Source organism: Lampris incognitus, chromosome 1, assembly GCF_029633865.1.
Source record: "Lampris incognitus isolate fLamInc1 chromosome 1, fLamInc1.hap2, whole genome shotgun sequence".
NCBI classification, from domain to species: domain Eukaryota; kingdom Metazoa; phylum Chordata; class Actinopteri; order Lampriformes; family Lampridae; genus Lampris; species Lampris incognitus.
In genome coordinates, this window is record NC_079211.1 from 98,277,916 (window position 1) to 98,302,011 (window position 24,096).

At 44.8% G+C, this 24,096-nt stretch overlaps 1 protein-coding gene across 1 annotated transcript in view; it reads right to left on the reverse strand.

The window, feature by feature from the left end:
- The window catches only part of fbxl17 (F-box and leucine-rich repeat protein 17), a 291,040-nt gene that overhangs the window by 146,281 nt on the left and 120,663 nt on the right, over positions 1–24,096 (reverse strand). Inside the window, exon 8 of the mRNA XM_056286959.1 lies at positions 3,124–3,144. Coding sequence (XP_056142934.1) covers positions 3,124–3,144 — 21 coding nt within the window. The remainder of the gene's footprint in view (positions 1–3,123; positions 3,145–24,096) is intronic.

The following is a 24,096-nucleotide window of genomic DNA, read 5'->3' on the forward strand; positions in this document are numbered from 1 at the left end:
TGATGGACTTAGGACAATGGAGACGAAGAGCAAGAATCATTACATTGACTGGCTGACTGACAGAGGGACAGACTGACTGACTGATGCAGTGACTGAATGGATCTTTTGAAACACACAGTTTAGAAGTTGGAAGTCTCAGGGTCACTGAGCGTCGGAGATTTGAACAGACAAAAGGCAGAAGAGAGCAGCTTATTCTACCCCCAGCCCTTTAACCTTCTGTGGATTCATCAAAAGGAATGATAACCGCATCGCATAGGCTTCTTCTCGGCTAGGCTGATGTGCCCTTGGCGACACTTCTACAACTCCTCCCTCGGTAAGCAGGCATCTGTTTGAAAAATGAAGGCCAAGTCCTAGCTGCTGGCCAGCTCTTTCTTCTTTACATTATGATCGCGAACGACAACACCTGCAGTATAATTTCTCATCTCTCCCTCTCTCTCTCTCCCTCACTCTCTCTCACTCTCTCTCTCTCTGACACCACAAATGAATTCAGCGAAATGCTGTCCTTATCTGCTGAAAAGCAGAGTGCGGCCTTCACCGACGGTGACATTTTGGACCTGGCAATGGAGATAGCATTTGTGTATAGATGGCTGACACAAACAGTGCTGTGACCTGTATTGTAGTCTAGAAAGAACTCGTGTTCAAAATTGATAAAGCTGCCAAGTGAAAAGTCTGTCACCCTTTTCCTCATAGATTGGCATTTCGCATAAAAGTAAAGCACGTTATGTGACGTTTTTAAATTTATGCACAATCTTCAGATATTGTTTTTTTTTTCTTTATAAGACGGAAAAACTTTTTGAGAAGGTAGACGTGTGTTATTGGAAATATGGGGTCAGGAGAACAGGTACTGACATGCTCCTCCAAATATAACCCTCCATATGTTCAGAGGTTGGGTCTGCCTGGGATGGAGCATTGTGCTGCTAATAAATTCCACTCTGCGATACGGCCTTTTTGAGTTGGAGCCCAGATTTTCAAACTTCGCCGCACTGTGTTGCCAATCTTTCCCCTTTAATCCACCTCTGTAGGTCTTCTAATGAAGCAGAAATAATCTTTGAAAAGAAATACATCCAATGACTCTGGCCAGGCTTCTGATGAAGCCACATGTCTGTTTCCAGAGCCAGCCAACTGACTGAAATGCAGTCCGGTCACCTGCTGGGACTCTACCTCTGTCCCAGATGCCGACCCCGGACACACATGACACGTAAATACATATTCACATGGACTACATTTTAGGTACACACCTGCAGCAGACACACACACACACGCGCGCACACACACAAACATAAATACATGCGCATGAACACTCAAAGGCGGCCTCTCTTGTGTTCTGCAAGCCTCCCATGGACGTACATAGTCTGTCAACAGCCACTCCTGCCAATATCAGCTCTTTTTTTAACAGAGTAGGAGCAAATCATTCAGTCTGAACCGTGTATTGAGAGTCCAAGGCAAACTGGCCTTGTGGAGGGACTGGGCTAGGAGCTGGCACCATGGGAGGAAAATAGAGGGGGGGGGGGTGGAGGGGGTAGAGAGGGAGGGAGAGGAGAAGAAAAGGAAGGCAGACTGGAGGGGAGATGTGGCGGGAGAAGAATGTTAACCCTATCTGTATGGTAATGCTATTACCTCCAATCTGATCTGCATGCTCCATTCACGCTTGCTGGCCACCTCCTAGCTTTCATTAGCAACATGAATTATGGATCTGTGCTCGCATCTAAATGCTAAGCATTATGCTGTTTGTGACGCCCTTTCCGACACTCTACTCTCCTCTCTTTCCCACTTCCCCCCTCTTGTCTCGGGCTCCCTCTCATAGCTGCCAGAGCATATGATCATTGCAGAACTATTAGGTACTGTGCTGAACACATTTCCATACCATTATATGCCCCTTGAGACGCTGATAGTGAAAAATTTGCTGATTTCGCATGTGCGTGCACACACACGGACATTTACCCTTCCCCTCTCTTGCTTTGTCTCTCTTGCACGTACACAAACAACGTGCGCGCCATACAAAACAAAAAGGTGCCATTTCGTTGCAAGACGGGAGCTCTTATGAACTGTCAGTAGGGAAAGCATTAGAGGATTAGCAGGCAAGGAGAGTTTCAAGTTTTAGGGGAGCGAAAACCAGACAGGAAAGTGGACTCGGAGGATGTGACAGGGGCGCAGGGGGAGCGGAGGAGGTGGAGCCAGAGGTGAAGAGGGAGAGAGAGATTGTGCTTGACTGGCTGTTCTGCGCCGCCATTAGAGAAGCCACATCAATCGGGCCTGTGCGGTGCAGGTTTTTAGAGGAGACATCAGTGGAGCGATTGAAACTGGACACTGTGTAATAACAGCTCACTAAAAACATTACAGCCACTCATAAAGATCCCAACCTCGCTTTAATGGCCGCTGAGATGTTTCCTTTGGCCTCTGTCAAGGAAAATGGGGACACATCTGAAACAGCAGGAAGAGTGCGGGTTTGAGCGTGCGGGTTTTGTGCATGTGCGCATGTGTGCACGTGTGTGTGTGTGTGTGTGTGTGTGTGTGTGTGTGTGTGTGTGTGCGTGCGTGCACGCATATGTGTGTGTTTCTATGCCTCATACAGGTCAACGCAGCTCTTTTCTGCTAGATGATCCGTATGACTTCTCTGTAAACCCAAAACCAAGTTCGCCCATTTGTTAGTCCATCCGCTGGGTTAAGTAGGCTCTCGTCACAAATAGCCCGCGCTGCGGTTGGCTAAATGACATCAGCCTATCATTGGCTCTTTTACGAGCTTCTCCGACCAGCGTGACAAACCATGTTATTCTGACCACATGGAGGTACGCCCCATAAGCCATACCGAATGTACACGCGTATCCACAGACTCACAAACAAGAAAATATAAGGCGCACTTTAAGGTACGCTCTCACACACACACACACACACACACACACACACACACACACACACACAAGAAGGAAACGCTGTCGGGCCGCAGTGGGGCGCACCAAGTTTCCCGTGCAGACGGTAGAGTTATTGAATTTTACAAGCCGAACTTCACCACATTTTTTGAGCACGGGGTTTTTATTTATTTATTTTTTTTAAACATACACCAAAGCGGCCTTTTAACTGATGAAGCGGAGTGTTATGGTTGGAATGTGAATAGAGAACAAACACACATCACAGAGGAGATTAGCCCTCATCCCCCCCCCGTAAACTCTCGTCACGAGCACTAAAGCCACGGAGAGTCAGGCGCGGGAAGAAAGAGACCATCACACTGGGTCAAACCCGATGAGTGAGAGGGATTTGAGACTAAGGGAGGCAGACTGACAAAGGGAACTGTGGGGAGAAACGGAGAGAGGAAGGGGAGGCGAAAGGAGGACAGACCGTGTGGCTGTGCTGATTTATGATTACCCAGTCTTAAATTTTGATTTAAGGTTCGATAACTGACCCATCCTAAACTCCACCCTTTCTTCCGCCAATGAATTTCTTGCTCCTGATGCATTAGTGATCCATTCATAAATTCTGACATCTTGTAGGTAGGTATCAATCAATGCATACTGAAAGATTGAGCAAAGTTTCCTGACCTCAAGAAACTATCAATTATAACAAGTGGCAGCTGGCTAAATGTTAAGGACATTGCCACATTGGAGGCTTGTTAAATGGCCGAGAAAGCGGAGCCCAGGATCCGTCAGCTTATTAATGTATACATTAAATTAGCAGCAACACTGAAACATCTCATTTCATCAATAGTGTCTCCTGTTGTTAAAACAGGCAAGATGTTGATGTGGGATGCCGAGAAAATTATCCCACTGCAATATTATAATAAGTCGAACCACGACAAAATATTGTGACAGAAATAGAAGGATCGCGCAGTGAAATTACCCTTCAACCAGAGGAAAAAGGCGTGTCCGTAAACATCCTGCTGGAGTGTCTTCAAGCAAGGCGGCAAATCCCCACCAGCCTCAGTTCCACATAGAGGAAAGGGCAAGCGGAAATAAAATTTCCCTATGAAAATTGATGAGGTCTTGAGTATTATTTTCATAACGGGATTTTAGCCGTAAGCGTGCATTCCGAGTCTGTTTTGCAGTGTACTAAAGGCAAAAAAAGAGACAATTGATGTTACTCCCCCGGGCTCAGTCTGCTAAAATCCTAATTATTAGCCAGACAGACATGCTGGGAGCTTAATGCCTAGACTCCTAATCTGAGCCTACAGTGAAAACAGCGAGACACAGAGAGAGACAGGCAGAGAAACAGACACATTTTAAAAAAAATATGTCCCTTGGCGTACAGGGTGTTTGATATTTCGAAGGTGGAATGGATCGTTCAAGCCTGATTTAAGATTGGGGACGGACACCTGGCCAGACCTGGCTTCGGTTATTTAAAACCTCCCTTCCATGCATGCTTTCTCAGTTTGGCTCTGGCAGGAGAGACAGGCCACAGTTGTTGTAGCTCACCTTGTGTGAGTCATAACATTTAAATTGCAAGGCGGAGGCTGGAGAGGGACCATTGTGGGCCTTGCTTCTTTGTTCCACACTGTAAAACGTGCTCAACTACAGGGCACCGAGAGAGAGCAAGACAGAGAGACCGACAGACAGAGACACGAGAAAGAGACAGACAGACAGACAGACAGACAGAGAGAGAGAGACACACACATTGCACCTTGTCCTCTGTGTCCTACTACCACCTCTGATGAGCTGAACTATGAGATGGACAGATAGATGGGCTCATTTTTCTCCTCATCCTTTCATAATCCTGTCTTTTTGTGTTTGACGTTCCTCTTTATTCTCTTTGAATAAATTCCAAATCCCTGCCCCCTAATCACACTTCCTCCTAAAGTGCACTGCACTCTGGATAACCGTACCACGCCAATGCCAATGAGCTACTGACACCACGACCCATCCTGGTGTTAATTGGCAGTGAAGTAAATATATCTGCAAACATTCAGAAACCCTGGCAGGAGGCACACACGGACACACAACATCTCGGCAACATCCAAGCTTGTTTGGCATAGATTAAGACATGGCACAATCAGGAAAGCCAACTTTCCCCTGGCCACAGCTATTGGTTCATGGCTTCCACTGTGACGGTGCTGGCTGAACAGGACTGGCTGGCTGGCTGACCGGACTCAGTACAGCAGGGTAAAATATGGCAGCAACAACAGCTTCAAATCTGATCACAACTGAGTGTGAACCAAGTACCTTTTACTGACAAACACTGGTTTTCATCACGTATAGTGTGTGTGTGTGTGTCTATTGCTGGCACTGCCTGCCAAAATCAACACTACGTAGAAAAAGAAAAAAAGAGGGTGATGAAGAGATGCTGGCTGAGAAGAGCATATGGTGTCCAGAAACTGTTAAAGCGGCTCTCTATGCGCAGACAACAAACAGAGGTGCAGTATTAAAAATGAGCCGTATTAGAGCAGGACGGCGGGGAAAGGTGTGAGGGAGAGAGGGATGCAGGGGGGGATAAAAGGGAGGAAATAGCAAAGGGAATGGGTAAAGGGAAAGTGGGCTGAGCTTCCTCTCTGCTTAGCAACAACAAATCTTTGTCTAATATTGTTCAGTCTTTGACACTATAGGAAGTCTCCATTCTTATTTTTTTCCCCAATGCAAAAGTCTCCTGACGTCATGTTTCCTATGCAGGCTGGCCAAAACATGCAACTGCCTTGACAATCTTTTTGTTTTGTTTTGCTTTTTTTTTTTTTTAAGGTGGAATGAACACAGCTGTGAAACAGGGAAAGCTAGCCACGGGTGGAAATAGGTGGGAGAAAGCGGTGTTGTCACAATACCAAAATTATGACTTTAATATGATACCTGCCAACTATCTCGATACTGAAGCAATACCTGGACAGCGTCCATTTATAACTGGCGTTAATATGCATACTTGAGTTTTCGCAGCTTGCAAGTTATGGTGAAGTGAAGGTCACCAGTGTGAATGTTGCATCTGCATAGAGATGTTTGCCACCATGTTGTTGTGGAGATATACTACTATCTGTTCTGCCCTTCTCCAAATATATAAAAAAAATAAAGAATCATATGCTGGGAATCCAAACAATAGATTTGTCATCACTACACTTGGGGTTTGGAGGGAAGTCTGTCAGAATCAAAAACTAAATGGAGATCTCGTTTTTATAAAAGAAATGGGAATTGAGCCAGACATCCCACCTAACAAAGTTGATATTTGAGAAGCTGGGCTTCTGAAGGCTTATGTAAATGTGGACAGAATGTGTGGGGGTAGAGCACGCAATCTTTTGGGCGGCACGGTGGCCCAGTGGTTAGCAGTGCTGCCGCACAGCAATAAGGTCCTGGGTTCGAACCCCAGGCCGTCCCAGCTCCTTTCTGTGTGGAGCTTGCATGTTCTCCCCATGTCTGTGTGGGCTTCCTCCGGGTGCTCCGGTTTCCTCCCACCATCAAAAAGACATGCACATTAGGGTTAATACTCCTGTCTGTACCCTTGACCAGCTATCATCACAATATGGTCTACCCAATCTCATTTATTCAGATTTTCCCAAGTGAGGAGCTAGCGTTTTAATGTTTCAAAAAGAGAGATCTACTGAAGATGTAAATCCACTGAGAAAATGTACGCTCGAGACTGTGGAGCCGAATCAAATTCTTATCTAAGACGGTTAAAATAATACAAGCTACCCGTCAAGATAAACAAATTAGTGTCAATGTAAAAAATAAATGGGAAAATTAACTCTCATGCACGACTTCGCCAGCTGACTGGGGAACAATTATGCAAAACCATACATGAAACAACTCAAACTGTGGAAAAGAGTATACATGGCAGATTATGATTTGATATTTTAAGACACCTCGAATTCAAAGTAAGTACAAAGAAAATTAACACCAACATGTTGGAGAGGATGCAGTGAGCAGATGGCAAACCACAGTCATATGTTTTGGTCATGTAAAGTGTCTTCTGGGATATTTCTATTAGCTGTCAAATATCTCTGGTATTTCTCTAGATTTCATTTCATTTTTAACATGTGCCTGCACATTGTTTTTAATGACAATAAATTGAATTGAATTGAAAACCCGCTAGTCCTACTCCTACAGGAAAATACCAGAAGAGATAAAGAAGAAAGTGATCTTGTTCCTATTATTAGGAACAATATCACTTGTTCCTAATAATAAGGGTAGCAGTGGTTAAAAGATGATAACTTAATTAACTCCAAATGGAAGGATCTGGTAATTGAATTATATGGAATGGGGAAAAAAAAACAAACCATAAGAACTAGAAATCAAGTTCCTACAGACACAATTGGCCGTGTCTGCGGGTGAGAAGCCGGATGTGGGTATGTGTCCTGGTCGCTGCACTAGTGGTCGGTCGGGGCGCCTGTTCGGGGGGGAAGGGGGAACTGGGGGGAATAGCATGATCCTCCCACGCGCTACGTCACCCTGGTGAAACTCCTCGCTGTCAGGTGAAAAGAAACAGCTGGCGACTCCGCATGTATCGAAGGAGGCATGTGGTAGTCTGCAGCCCTCCCCGGATCAGCAGAGGGGGTGGAGCAGCGACCGGGAGGACTCGGAAGAATGGGGTAATTCATCATTCCCATCGGTCACGTGACTTTATCGTTTCTGCCATGATGGATCACAATCCAGCTGTGGATATGTGTAGCAACTGTTTTGTTTATTCTACACAACGTGTGTTCTTGCCGCTTTGTTTTTGCTCGAAAGTGCGTTCAAAAGTTAAGAAAAGTTCATTCTTATTTTGCAAAATTATTGTCTGCTGCCATTTGTTATCTCGGCAAGTTTTTTCAAAAACTTGATAAGTACCTTGCTGGCTCTTTGGTTGCTATTTAGGCCAATAATGGCATGTCTCAAGAACTATTTTGAGTCGCTCGAGCCAAAAGCAAAAAAACGATATCGAGAGAAGATAAGCTTAGTGGATGGCATGGATCCATATGTTGCTCATAAAAAGAACTGGACCACAAGCCTGGCTGAATATCCTACAATAACATATCCAGATATTGTGAAATACCTGCTATTTACAAAGACTGCTTACACCCATGAAGAACTGAAGAATTTCAAGAGTCTCGAGGCCTACAATCAATTTTTGTTTGGCCTGGTTTAAAAAAATGTGGTTGCTTAAAGCCTCTAATGGGAACATCCTTGTTCATTGCAGGGTGAGATAACTTGAGAAAATGTTTCATTCTTCTGTACTATGTATTCATTTGCATTCATTCAAGATGACTTTTTTGGCATCTTCCCTCAATGATTCTTCAGTAAAGGGTAACTTATCAAGCTTTGCTACCGCATTTTCATACCTGTATTCCAAGTCATAAATCTCTTCACAGGTCATATCAGTTTGCCGATGTGGTTCTGATGTGTCCATCCTTATTGTTGGGTAACTTGACAGGGGTCTGATTGGCTTCATCTTGGTTTGCCTGCTGTTGCTTCCGTTTTTGACCTCTAACGGGTCTTTTCAGTGATGAATCTGCAGGAGGCCTGAATTTCGTGTGTGCCAAGTTTAAAGTAGGGTACCTGGTCCACGCTTGCCTTGTTGAAAACAGCGGCTGGTTTCCCAGAGGCGAAGTGGTCTGAGCAAACTCTGATGTCGGTTTGCTTCTCCGTGGTCAAATCTGATCCGCTAATCCGAGCTGACCAGACAGCTCGTCTCTCTTCTGAAATGAATTTTGCATCTCCACCTTGATGTGCGGTAACTCTTGGTAATCTGAAAGATTTCTTGTCCCTTCCAATTCTGTTTCAACACCCAATGATTGCACAAAAGTTAACCATGATTGATGAACTCCTTTTGACTGGGTAGGCTTATGGCCTAAAACGGTAGGTACTAACTCGAAGAATTTTTCCTACTTCTTTCAGAGCCAGGGCTTATCAAGTTTAAAAAAAAAAATTCCCTAGATAAACAAATGGCAGCGGGCAATAATTTTAGGAAGTAAGAATTAGATTTTCTTAACTTATAAACGCACTTTCGAGCTAAAACAAGCGGCGAGAACACACGTTGCATAGAATAAACAAATGGTTGCTACACGTATCGACAGCTAGGTTTTGAGCCAACATGGTGGCAATGAGAAAGTCGCGTGACCGCTGAGAATAATGAATTGGCGGGATAAAATTGAGGGAAAAAAGAGGAGGGGGGAAAAAGGGAAAAAAGCCGCACAGAGTCTGCTCATTCAGGGAAAACGTCTTAAAACGAGACTACTAAGGAATGATTCAAGCGTAAAAAAACCCCTCATAAATTTCAGACCCATAAACGTGCAACTTAAAATGAGTCAGAAACACAGAACAGAAAAGGGAAACGCCCAATCCTGTCATTTTATTCCTAATGTACTAAACATTTAACGTAAACCAGGCATGACAAAGTCAAAACACATCGCTGTCAAACAGCCTGCTAACAACCGGCGGGGCACGTTTCCACACCTCCCACTATCTGCTTTTAATGTGTAGCTTACCACCGGCAGGGCGTTTTATTAAATGGGATAAGATACACTTTATTGACGCCCGAGGGGACGCCGAGTTATTACAGCAGCTAATAATACAGGTGTATGTTGTCAAACAAAAAGTAAGACAGATCATAAAGGATGGCGATGGAAAATAAAACTGAAGACACGACACAGTACTAAAGACACAGGATCGCCATCTTTCTCGGCGGACTGGCCCAGGGAACTCCATAATTGGGCGAAATGACGGCACGAAGCGGGGCTGCTCTATGTTAAGACCTTACAGAGACTGTCATTTTTCTTTTTTTAATCTCCATTAATTACAATGCGTCATCGTGAGTAATTTCCCAGCAACACATTAATGAGAAAATGCTACAGGTGGAGGGGCATTTTTTGGTTGCGAAATAAATGGCCAATTAGTGGCGGTTTGAAGTATCACTCTAATTGCCGGTCGGCTAGGAGGAAGCGACCACCTCACGACTACTCAAAACCTTTTCAAGCCGGGGAGGGGAGGCTTAGTGTCAGAGCGACCAGTCCTCTTCCTGGAAAGCAGACGGGAAATGGGGGGGGGGGGCATGAGCCACAATGGTAAAGTAAATCAAAGCCTCACACATGCACAAACAAACGTGCAGTAAGAGGTTGATGAACAGTGAGGATGAAGTACCAAATGTCAAAACTATAAACAACTACCATGCTGGTGACAGGTAAGGGGGTAGAAGACATGAAAACTACTGATACACACAAATAGGCCAAAGCACGCTCGCACAAGCAGGCAAATAGAGGCAAGCACAAGCTCGCTCTAAGGTAGAGAGAGACACACACACACACAACCTCACATTAATTCTCTATAGGCTTTCAAAACAAAGGTATTAATCATCATTACACACATACAAACACACACAAAGAACACGAGTGGGTCCAGGTTGGTTGTGCCTACGGGACTCGTCAAAGAGACACACACTGACACATCGGTGCAGCCTTTACTGCTGCTGTCATAGCAACCAAGGTCAAGTGGGCTGATGCTCTGTGTGTGTGTGTGTGTGTGTGTGTGTGTGTGTGTGTGTGTGTGTGTGTGTGAGAGAGAGAGGGAGAGAGGGACAGAGAGAGCAGGAGCATTTGTTATCTTGTATGTTTATGTGATGGCAATGAGAAAGAATCGAAACACTCCAAGAAGCACTGTTGGGAAATAATGAGCAAGGCTGTCGGGGGGGGACATGGAGACAACCAGTGTCCCTCAGCTGTAAAGGCTGACCCCAAGCGCACACAAACACATCCCAGCACACCGAGTTGTTGCTTCACTAACGAAAGCATGAGAAGAATAAACTAAAATCAGACTCTAAATGATGACCCACAAACTGAACTCTTCAATATGCTTACAGATCGCACCATCAACATGTCATGGAAAGCAAATCACAGCCCTCCAAATTCCCTGCAACGTAACCAAGGCCAAACGACTTGATAAAGACAAAAAGGCCTCTGGCCCCAAATTACGCCTTACACATTAGATTAGCATGTTCAAGAGCCTGAAAAGTCAGTCTGGATGAGTAAATCCATTTGAAAGGGTGTTTACACTGCAGTGAAGCATGGGTCGTTACAGACCCAAGCAGTCTAAGCTGCCTCGACAGCCATTTGGCAAGAACCTACCGAGTTCTTGTTTTTTGCCAAATCAAGAAAAAAAAAAAAAACCCCGGTCGGTTTCTACTGCTGCCGTTGCTGGGTCAAAATGTTATCCTGAAGACATTGCGGGTCCCACAAATTCTCAGTCTTTCGTTTTTCTAACTTGCAAAGTTTAAGTTCTCGCTTTTCCTAAGTTTCTCTGGGATGTGGCATTATCTAAACTGCTCTCCAGTAGCCAACAGTTTTATTTGTTTTTGAAATGAAATGAACGCCACTTTATTTGACATTTTATTCTCGCAATTAAATCTGTTCTCTGTAATTAACCCATCCTATTGTATAGGAGCAGTGGGCGCCTGCAGTGCCCGGGGACCAACTCCAGGTCTTCTTTCCATTGCCTTGCTCAGGGGCACAGGCAGAAGCATCAGCCCTAACATGCATGTCTTTTTGATGGTGGGAGGAAAGCGGAGCACCCGGAGGAAACCCACGCAGACACGGGGGAGGACATGCAAACTCCACGCAGACAGGACCTGGGACGGGCTGGGGTTTGAACCCAGGACCTTCTTGCGGTGAGGCAACAGTGCCAACCACTGGGCCATTGTGCAGCAAACATACCAACGGTTCTGGTCCTGATTAACAAAAGAACTGCTGAAAAGAATGTGTCTCAAATATTTACCAATACACCAACCCTCAAGTCAGGATGAACTTTGTCAAGTGAACATCCTTTCACTCAGTGGACTAAACCCCCTTCCAAAGTCACAGACAACTCTGCCAGAAATATTTGCGGTGGGATCTTTTGAAGTGTAAGTCTACAGTCTGAAGCTGTGCTCTCCCCTCCATCCAAACCAATTTTCCCTCGTCTTAGTCACCAAGGCATCAGTGTCCCGACTTGGAGCACAGCATCCGTCAGAGCTGCTGTAATCTTCAGCGGAGCAGTGTCACGCCTAACGCAGCCTGTCATGATCCACTGAAGAAGCACAAAAGTACAAAACAATATTTCTTTACTCCCATAAATGATCGAAAGCATGAGTCGAAGGCTGACATCGGAAACACGGACTGTATAAAATCTTTACAAGCTGACAGCATGACAGGATCGAGAGGCCCTGGCAAATGCTGGTCCGCCGAATAAAGACTGTTTAAACCTGCATTATTGAGGGGGGGGGGTATAAAAAAAATAGCACAACTTTTTTATGCACACTCCATACATACCTTTGACTTCACATCGAAACCCTAACAGCATCACACACACACACCCAAGAGATAAGCACAGACTCCAACACATGCTCACATGTATAATGAGACAAACATGGACAAGAACTCAGACACACATTACACACACACACACACATTAGAAAACAGTATCTGTGACTCGGGGCTAACTCAAACATCCGACCCAGTGGCTTTGATCCCACTGGATGCAGACGAAGATCTTTTGTGGCCCAACAAATCTCGAAGGCCTCATATAAAAGAACATCAAATGGTTCAACAAATCTCTTCCCAAAACATGGAACGAAAGACTAGTCCATGTACATGACTACACACACACACACACACACACACACACACACACACACACACACACACACACACACACACACACACACACACAATCTTCTAATTGACTAAGCCTCGGGCCCTTTGGGCAGCCCTAAGAGGAACGATTCATCCTTTACAAAAGAAGACACACACACACACACACACACACACACACACACACACACACACACACACGCACACACATTAGAAAACAGTATCTGTGACTCGGGGCTGACTCAAACGCCCGACCCAGTGGCTTTGATCCCACTGGATGCAGACGAAGATCTTTTGTGGCCCAACAAATCTCGAAGCCCTCGTAAAAGAACATCAAATGGTTCAACAAATCTCCTCCCAAAACATGGAACAAAACTCACGACTCTAGTCCAGGTACATGAACATGAACACACACACACACACACACACACACACACACACACAGCCATAGACACACACAAGCAGACAGACAGATCATGTGCACATATGCATGCACACAAACACACTACACCCAGGGGTCGGTCTGATATCACCTTGATGGGTTGTTGTCCAGGTTACAGGAGATGCCTACCAAGCCTGCATTCTGTAACAACCCTATAGGCTGCGGTCTCTACAGTTTCACTGCATATCTGTGCTAACAGTTAGCTCCTCCAACATATTGCGCAATGGTTGGCCCTGAAGATTTATAGGGCCTGGGATGGGCTTAAGCTATAGGGGAAGAGCTGTTTTACAACCCAGGAGAATTACTCTGAGCTCAACGTGAGGGTGAACCGGAAAAGATGTTTGAGTATATTTACATCAAATCTTGCAGACTAGGTTTCGGTCAAGTGACCAAAAAAAAAAAACCAACTTCAAAACACTTTCCATGAGAGACCCTTTATGTAGCTGGATTTTTAAATTTTCTCCCCAATTGCCCCCGGTCAATTACCCCACTCTGCCGAGCTGTCCGAGTCGCTGCTCCACCCCCTCTGCCGATTCCGGGGAGGGCTGCAGACTACCACATGCCTCCTCCGATACATGTGGAGTCGTCAGCCGCTTCTTTTCACCTGACAGTGAGGAGTTTCACCGGGGGGAAGTAGCGTGTGGGAGGATTGCACTATTCCCCCAAGTTCCCCCTCCCTGCCAAACAGGCGCCCCGACCGACCAGAGGAGGCGCTAGTGCAGTGACCAGGACACACACCCACATCCGGCTTCCCACCCGCATACATGGCCAATTGTGTCTGTAGGGACGCCCGACCAAGCCGGAGGTAACACGGGGATTCGAACAGGCGATCCCCTGGATTTAAACTTATTTCACTTCTATTACATTCCACTATATTATTGTATTTCTTTAACCTTTTGTCTTATTTCTTGAAAAAAATCTGCTCCCCTCTCAGCTGTAAAGCAGTTTGCGGCTACACGGAAAATCAACATACCAATAAAACCTCACTGATACTCTTGATATCCAAGTTCTGTCTTTCATTCTGTTTCCTTCTGATGCGCATGCATAAATATACATGCGCAGACATTCGTCCTCCCCGACTGTCTCATTATTCTGCCTTTCTTTTACTTGTTCTTCCTCTATACCTACGTCCTTTCTTTCTTTCTTTCGCCGGCTCGTTCCCTCTCCAGCTGAAGTGTAAATGGCAGGGAGAAAGGGGCGAAGTTGACCTTTCCAGTATTATTATCTCTTTGGCTGCGGTTAGTGCTAACCAATCACAGCCCTGAGCCCAATCACCTGCACACAGAGGCACCAAATCCCAAATCCCAGCCACCCACTCCTCAGCGAGAGCTGACCCCCTCCCCCTCCCACGCCTCCCACGCCACTTAAAATGACAGCGGAAATTACAGGAACTCGTTACAACCACAGGAATGTCAATATCCAGGATAGTGAGAAACATCTCATTTTAACTTCAAAAAAAAAAAGACTATCTCCAAAAAACGAAAAGAAAACAACAACAACAATGTAATGGCCAAATTTTCCACTCATGCCCGTAAATTCTTTGCCATTTCACAGCGGTTTGGCTTCTTCCATGGGTCATGAAGCAAATTCAATACTACATCGAGGGAAAATGTCTGCTCTAAATTAAAACGGGGAAAGGACGGGGGGTTGGGGGATAGGGTTTTTTTTTGTGAGGCATTGGTGATCGGTTACTTAGTTGTCAGATTACACCCCGTGGCTCAGGAGATGTAGGAGCTAGGGGGGGATTATATCTACACACATGTTGTGTGGGACTGCACAGTGTAGAGCCAAAGCTTCACTTTGAAGGAGAGGGGGTGAACAAGTCTTTGTTTTTTGTTTTTCCTGCAGAGTTTCTCCTTATCTGAATAGAGGGTCTATTGTGGGTATTGTCAATTGAACAGTGAGTACATAATGTCAATGTTAGCCCTCTGAGACTAAATCGCAATTTTGAACTATACAAATGAATTTGGCCTGCCTTGAGAAAAAGGCGTCAACGCTGCCATCTTGCAAGAAATTAACGAAAAAAGAATATTTTTATTCTATTCACCCCTCTATTTCAGTTCCTGGGGTTTTATAATAAAATCATCTCCGCAAAGGACAAATCTGTGAATATGGGTTTCCGTGTTGTGGCAAGTCTTTTAATATAATATAATATAATATAATATGATATAATATAATATATATAAACATATATATCTAATATAATATAATATAATCTTTTAATATAGTAATGGCGGCATGGTGGCACAGTAGTTGGCACTGTCGCCTCACAGCAAAAAGGTCCTGGGTTCGAACCCCGGGGTTATCCAACCTTGGGAGTCATCCCAGGCTGTCCTCTGTATGGAATTTGCATGTTCTCCCCGTTTCTGCGGTGGGTTTTCTCCGGGTGCTCTGGTTTCCCCCACCATCAAAAAGACATGCATGTTAGCGTTAATACTCCTGTGTGTGCCCCTGACCGAGGCATGGCAAGACCAACTGGAGTTGGTCACCGGGTGCTGCACGGCGGCTGCCCACTGCTCCTAGCTACACAGCTAGGATGGGTTAAACGCAGAGAAGAGTTTCCCTATGGGGACCAATAGAGTATTTAAAAAATAATAATAATAACTTAAATGTGCTCCACTGTGTTGATTCCCAGAGGACAATCTCCTTTTCACTTGTCCATTGACCAAAATGGCAGAGGTCAGATAACAGGGTGAAGTTCATCGCCTTCATACTCAGGGGCACTTCAGCAAGGGCCAGTGTTTTAGGACAGGGCCTGAAAAAAGGTTTGCAGGTCGCTTAGTCAAAGATGACAAAAGACATGAAGGGAGGGAGGGGGCTTTCAAGGGGAGGAGTACAAGATGATGGTCTGGATGGTCTCCGTCATGCCGAGAGGAGACGGGTGACACGTGAGATATCAGCTTTCCACTCACGTTAACTCACAGCAACCAATTAGATTTGTTATGTGCGGCGTGAGCACTCAGACATCAACACTGGCACAAACACACCTGTATGCGCAAGCTGCGCTCACCGCATACAGCCACGTATGTGCAAATGTGCAGACAAACCATCTCCGACAGCCGTCCAGTGATCAGTTAAGGCTGTCCTCGGGCCATTACTGGAGACAGCGTGTTACAGATTGCAGGTGCTCTCCTCCCTTAACTCAACGTTTCTTTTTTTTCATCCTGTCTTTTTTTAAGAGGGTAAGAATCATTAATAACTGGTATCATTCCAATAAAGCCATTAGCAATCACTGCATTTGCTTATTCTTTCTCTCTCTCTCTCTCTCTCTCTCTCTCTCTCTCTCTCTCTCTCTCTCTCTCCTCTCTCTCTCTCTCTCTCTCTCTCTCTCTCTCTCTCTCTCTCTCTCTCTCGCTCCATCTCTTTCCCTCTGTGATAAATGGATGTGCTTGAAAGCAGCTGAAATGCAAGACAGCTTTTAGGCAGGGGGAAAAAACAGTGAGGCTCTCCAAATTGAAAACAAAAACAGGCCTGCCAGAACAAAACAGTTTTAGGGTTGTGAAAAACTAAGAACACCGCTACACTACCACAGGTCATGTAAATGGAAACCACAGGAGTCCTTTCTCTGCCCTGTTTCAGAACGGGTCAGTAATCGACCATCATCCGACCTGCTCTGACTTCATTTTTACTGTCCTGCGCCCTCAGAGGCAATGCACGGCCATCATCAAATCAAATCAAATCAAATCAATTTTATTTGTATAGCCCAATATCACAAATTTGCCTCAGTGGGCTTAACAGCAACACAACATCCTGTCCTTCGACCCTCTCATCGGATAAGGAAAAACTCCCTTTCTTGGACATGTGTTAATTTCATTGCAAGAAACTACCCCATTCCAACGTTCACAATCTGGGTTGATAATTGAATATGAGCTGTTAACTTGTATTAAAGACCAGTAAACAAACTTTGAATTTAATACTTAACTGTCGAGTGCACAACATAGCCTCCATTGCCTTAAACAAAAAATAAATAAAAACAATGTGTGCATGCCCATTACCCTGATACAATGGAACAGAAGTGCCGTAAGTACAATCACATGGGTGCAATACCAAAAGGTAAATTTAACAATCTTCCTCTCTTTCTGATTAAAAAAAAAACAACATAAAACCTGAGTCTGGGAGATAAGTTTAATAAAAATGTCTTTTGTAGTTGGGATGCTTTATTTCAAAAGCCATGTGCCATTATGAAGCACAAGTGCCGATGCTCCTTTTTTTTAAGTCTAGCAGTCAGCGAGCTGTGCTTTTGTACATGACCAAAGAACATGTTGGATGTTCAGAGCTTGGATCAGCTCCTTGAGATGCTGCTCATCTCCAGACGTAGTCTTTTCTCAGCGACGAATTTTGCGGATTTGATTGCACCAACCAGAGAGTAGTTGTCAGTGACGCATGTTATGGGTAACACATGTCCATTAACCTCACCTGTGGCCAGTTCAGAGAGCAATGTTTTCAGGAACACAGCATTGTCAATTCCATCAGCAACAGCTAGTGTTTCTCCAGCACGTGTACTACATACAACTCTCCTGATCCTTTTTGACTGCCAGCAGATGGGGGAGAATTTTCCTCCCTGTCCCATTAGCATGATGAGGTGTCCACCTTGGGAGCATCCATCTGGGCGATTGCCTAGTGATGCGCCACTGAAAACGACTAAGTTAAGAGAGTAATTTTTTACTCCAATTGTTTGAATTTCAGTTACGTGATCAGTTTTCAGTTTCCTACCGATTTTGTTAGCCTCAAGTAAACGTTGTACTGTTGTGTGTTTTGTGGAGTCCGCTAGATTGCATGCATCAAATATCACATCAGGTCTGTTCTGTCTTGTTACCCAGAGAATCTCACCAATCTCTGATCTCAGCTGGTCAGTCTCGGATCCAGTGAGAAGAGCATCATGGTATAGAGCGCTCGAGGAATCAATGTGAGTGGGATGAAGATTCTGGATGTAGCCATCTTGCTGGATCAATACAGCCCTATTAACAGTGGTGAGTTCCATGCCAGCATTACAGAAGCCATCTGCCGCTTCACAACCAACCGCAAAAATCCACCTTCAGCTGTGGAATCACTGTGGCTGCAAAGTCAGTTGAGCCACCCCAAATAAAGTCATCAACATGACATGCAAGTATGCCATCAACATTGCAGTCTTGATCCATCCCGTAAAACACTGTAGGATCAACCTTGCTTTTTCTTGTGCAACTCCGTAACCCTTTTCCAGATATCAAGCTCATTTTTCCAACTTCCATACGACCCTTTTCTGTCAAATCCTGGCAGGACCTTGCAGTTGACTTTAGCCATGCTCTGCAACCAATGTTAACTTGTATTAAAGAACTTTGAATTTAATACTTTACTGACTGCCAAGAACACAACATAGCCTCCACTACCTCGAACAAAAAAAGAAGAAAAAAAACACCACACACATGCACATTACCTTGATACAAGATACAGAAGTACCATAAGTACAATCCCATGGGCACAATACCAAAAGGTAAACTTAACATTAGAAAGTGTCAATGCAGAGTGAGAGACACTCTAAGATAGCATTTATTTAACAGCTGCAGTAGTGTATTAGTATGAACAGGAATGAAGGACCCAATTTCAGATGCGGTAACAGGTGAAACAAAAGGTTTACTGGTAGGAAACATGATGAGTTACGTGACCAGAACATGATAGCGACATGGTGCAGACATTGTAACATGGTGGTGACACGGTACGCTCTGAAAGTGAACGGACTAAACAAACTTAAATACACATAATTTTAAATAAACTTAATTGAATGATCAACAACAGCCTTGAGGCAAACGAGCAGCTGAGGAAAACTGGGCAAGATTCAGGACTGGGATGGTGTCAGAGCAGGGTCTCGGCAGGAGACGCAGAAAACAGGGCTGGAGGCCACGACCGGGAGCGGCCATGACACTCCGCCCTGAAGTCAATGTCAAAACAGCTTTTTGTGGTCCAGCCAAAACAGTGCCTCCATTTCAACTGCATTCTCGTTGCTGAAAGTATCGATTTTGCTAGCTGAAGGCATTATTACTACTGAGCGGTGATGCAACATGACCATGGCAGAGAGATGATCAATTAAGACCTCATCCATTATTCACATCTCATTAATTTCCCCAAATGTGGAGAGCAGCCATGTTATGAAGTTACTTTATGATACAAATATAAACAAGCATAAAGAAAATTAGAGAGGGGATAAAGAGGAAGAGAAAATGTCCCCTTTACTAAATTGAGATTAACCTGCGAAACACAACATCCACAATCTTAACTGTGCGTAGTGACAAAAATTACCAAACATGTGTGCAGTAAAGATTTTTGAGGGTCGAGATCTAAATACTGATATGCTTTCGTGAGGGAAGTAAGTGTACCCCCGATGTATCTCCATTTTCTCTCTCTCCCCCTCCCTAGGGATGCACAGTGTGTTCTGGGATGGCCTGACGCTGTGTACCTTTTAACGGGTAAATTGGTGTCACTGACATCGCAGTAAGTTTGCATAAAACCATGGGAAGAGGAGCAAAAGGGAAGAGTATTATGGGGGAGCTTAGATCAAATTGACAGCTGCCTGCAGTAATGTCATGTTTTTTTCACATCCTCGATCCCTCACCAACCGTTGCACAATCATAGCCTGTTGGATGTAGTTTTCAAAACAAGCCCAACCGCTAGTTTCCATTTCTGAACACGCTTGTGTGTTGCCGCAACAAAACCAAAAAAAAGTGAATTTTTGAAGAATAAATGAAATAAAGACCTCTGGATTTGAGTTCGCTTCAGTCCTCGGTGCTCATTAAGGCAAATAGAGCAATACTGAGAAACTGCCGTGGAGATATTGCGATTGATAAGATACCTTGGATCGTGTCAAAAAAGGTGTGCTTTTGTTTTTTTTTGTCATTGTTGGGTGTTGTTGTTTTCATTTCCAGGGTCAGCCAAACCACTTCCAGCACACTAGGGTGCAACGTCAAACGATGACGCAACAGCATCTGTTGCATTTCAGATTTGGATGCAGATGGGAGTTTGGTTATGGGCGTGGGAACCTTCTTCACAGCTCAGCAGCTCTGCATTTAAAACAGGCAGAATGAAGCAATATGGAGAAACTTCCAAGCTGGAAATTACAATTTATGGGCAACCTTGGATTGTAAGAAAAGAGTTTGTTTCACACCCCGCAACCCAGCCAAAACTTCCAGTCCCATAACTCAACTGGTTGACTCAAATCCTGATTGCAAACAGCGATTCGGACATCGAATTAATGGAAATCGTTTCAAGAGGAGGGCTGAGAGCACGGTGAAAGCTCATTATGAATGCAGGGTGCTAAACGCTTGTCGCTCCATGTAGAAAGCGTCTAGTCATTTGCCGTTTTGGGCACTGAACGTGTACACATCTGATTTTTACAGCACTGCAAGATGTTAACGGCTCAGTGTGAATTACCAGGCTCCCTCCTAGGGAGAGACCCTGATCAGCATACTGTAATAATCCTATAATGTGTATTTGGATGGGGTTTCACTTTAACACCTGTCCGAAGTTACAAGATAAAGTTTAACCGCCAGCTGCCGCTCTATCGCTGCCCTCGCACGCCCAGCGAGACAGACAAGAGAGGGAGCACAGACGACGCTGTAGGATTTAATTCAGAGCTGATCAGCAGGGAACTGAGATAGGAGGATGCGAGAGCTTAACTGCGTTAGCGCTTAGCCAAACTGCTGGCATCGGAGACGACTCCCCGATTTTCGGGCTCAAACCGTACACATTTGTCAAACTTTGGACACAAGGTGATCTTTTCATTAAGAGAAGATCTGCGCCCTGACATTTACAACGCCAGTTAAAATGAAGATGTATTACATATTTCACAAGGTGGCAAAAAAAGACATCCATCTCTTGCTTTCTATCTTCCTCGCACACTCTCTCGCCCCACTAAAATGCTGTACAGTTAGTGGCTTATTAATTTAAAGTGAGCTGCTTCTGCCTAGCCTAGGTGAATATGCTAATCCATAATTTTGAGGCCTGATGAAGTATTTTACGAGGAGCTGTAAAAGTATTTTTGGGAAACGCTCTGTCAGGTTCAATAACTTGATGCGACAAACCAAGCAGAAGAAGGATATTTCATGCAGTGTATTAGCAGGAGGTGATATAACGAAAGAAGTAAGTGACATTTAAGTAAAAGACCTGAGGCCCACCCCCCCCCACCCCATGCACCGGGATGGATGTCTCTGGAGAAGAATCTGTGGCGGGCTTTATCGGATGAAAGCCACGCACACACAAAAACCAGCCGGTGACACATTCTTCCGTATGAATTGCAGATGTACTGAAGCAAACACAATACTGTAAAAGGTGCCTGACATTCTCAACAACTGTTAAACAGAAAATCAAATGGAAAAAGAAAACTCACAAAAAATACTTTCTGAACGTTGTTCTATTTTTGACTTTGGAAAATAAAAAAATTTTTTTGCATCACCATGTCGATATATCATGTATAGCAGGTACAGTGGTACAGTGGCTGTATATCTGTATAACTTGCCATAAAAAAAATTAAAAAAAAAAATCAACATCAAAAGTCAGAATTTTGGCACCGCATGGTTCAAAGTATCTTTGGATGCTCACATCTTTTAGACCTGTGCAAGACAGATATTGCTTAAAACATGACAGAGGCAGTTGCTTTCTTTACAACTGTCCTGCATTTTCTCAATCATCCTATCATTCATCCATTATCCAAACCGCTTATCCTTACTCGCGGGTCGTGGGGATGCTGGAGCCTATCCCAGACGTCATTGGGCGGCAGGCGGGGAGACACCCTGGACAGGCCGCCAGACCATCACAGAGCTGACATACACACACACACACACACACACACACACACACCTAGGGACAATTTAGTATGGCCGATTCACCTGGCCTACATGTCTTTGGACTGTTGGAGGAAACTGGGGCACCCGGAGGAAACCCATGCCGACACGGGGAGAACATACAAACTCCACACAGAGGACGACCCGGGTCGACCTCCAAGGATGGACTTACCCAAGGGGCTCGAACCCAGGACTTTCTTGCTGTGAGGCGACCATGCTAACCATGGCGCCACCGTGCCGCCCTACACACACACTTATGTTATGTAAAACCAAATCATTATTATGATCATAAACATATTACCTCAGAATCATCTGATGCCTCTTACCTAGCCTAAATATGAATTCAGATTTTGATTTCTTTTTTCTTTCTTTCTTTCTTTTTTTTTTGCCATAGAAAAAAATCTACGAGGGCGGTCTGACAGGACGCGGAAGCGGGGCAGGCTAAGCTAACTGCTAGCCCATGCAGACCAGCAGTTCCAATAACACCGAGGGCGGTCTGGCGGCGGCCTCACCTGGCATCGACTGTGGTGTTTTTGGTGTCATTGTGTGGAGTGTGTGTCGAGGGTGTCTGGCTGGGAGAGCTGGCATTGGAAAACCTCAACAGGACTTCATGGAGATTGACCATTATCAGCTACTCTATGAATCTAATCACCTCACGCCAATCCATTTCAATTATTATTCATTATTATTCATCCTATCATGTCCGCTGAAATTAGGTCACCGTAGGCTACTGACTATAAATCACACACTGTTAGTCATTTATACGTTTACTTAAAGCTGAAGGTTTGAGATGAGCCGGAGAAAGTGGGGTGAGACACGAGTGTACAAGCCACTCAGCCCAAACCATAAGCTGTGATGACGGACGTGTTTGATCCCAGCAGGCGAGAGAGGGGCTTGATGAATGAGTTGGGGGGGACAGTGATTTATGGCTGGTGAATATAGAGGCAGCAGATTGACTGGGTGAAAATTGCTGATGGAGTCAAAATAATACCCCTGGAGACACAGATCTTTCCCTCCCCTTTAGGAGAATTACACCTTCACTACAACACATCCATCTGAACGTCTTTAGGTTCCCTCTTCTTCTTGGTCATCTTCTCTGCCTTTCATCCCCCCCGACCCACCACCCAGCCATCAGCACTTATTTCTCTACGAAAGGTTCTGATGGAAGGGTGATTTGCATGATTGCCTCTTCCATACCTTGCGTTAACAGTGCAGAAGAGGCATGAATGGCTAATGACCTATCAGACTTAAGTAGCCACCTCAAACCGGCCATCACATTTCAGATCACAAAATCTGCTAATGATGCTCTTGTTCTCTCTCTGTCTCTCTCTCTCTCTCGCTCACACTCAGTATAAACTCAAAAATATGAGACTGAGGCTGAATGATGGAATGTGAGATACCAGATTAAATCTGCGGTTTTACACTTTAGCTTCTTAGACACGAGTTCCTCACCGTATGAAATCATGCCATTTCATTAAAACCTATTCCTTTGTCATGTCAAGGTAAACAAACGGGCCCATGTGCAGCACTGGGTTATGTCGGCTTGAATATTTAAGCTATTTCAAGTGCGATCCTACAAGATACTCAAACAGCCTCACAATCAAACGCACAATCAGATAAGCTGCAGCGCACCACATGTTTTCCATCCAAGCGGGACTAATGTAATCAACTGTCGTTGGTGCGGTTCTAATCTAAATGAGCACAACTCGACAAGTCCTCCATCCGCTGCTCACAGTACCCTTTACTCACCCCTCCATCAGGGTGCATGGATCCGATGAAACTGATACGAGCTCAAGCGGCAAAAACATAACTGTTAAATACCAAATAATGTTACCGTGACCTTTTTATGACTAACGAGAAAAGCTAAACAAGTGTGTGTGTGTGTGTGTGTGTGTGTGTGTGTGTGTGTGTGTGTATGATGAGAGACTGCGTTCCTGTGCATGTGTTTTCCTGGCTCTGCGCGGACTGTGTCCATTGCGTTGTGCATTACGGTAACCGCTTCAAGTTGTTTTCCCATTTGGCTGCGCGTACCGAGCGACTGAGGCAGAACCTCATACCACAAGGTCAGAAGCGCCACAACGCACTCTATTCAGATTTTTTTTTACTCTCTCTGGGTTATGGCAGACTCTAACTCCACCCCCCACCCACCCCCCCACCGCCCCCCCACCTTTTCACTGCCTCCCGCTAGGCTGAGTTTCCGTAATCTTCTGAATCTGCTGCCAATAGATTTCCCACCAGAGTTCACGTACTTATTGAAGATTCAGAGGATGAAAAAGGAGATGCCCTCTACCCCAATGCTGACACACACACACACACACACACACAGCGATACAAATACAGTATCATTT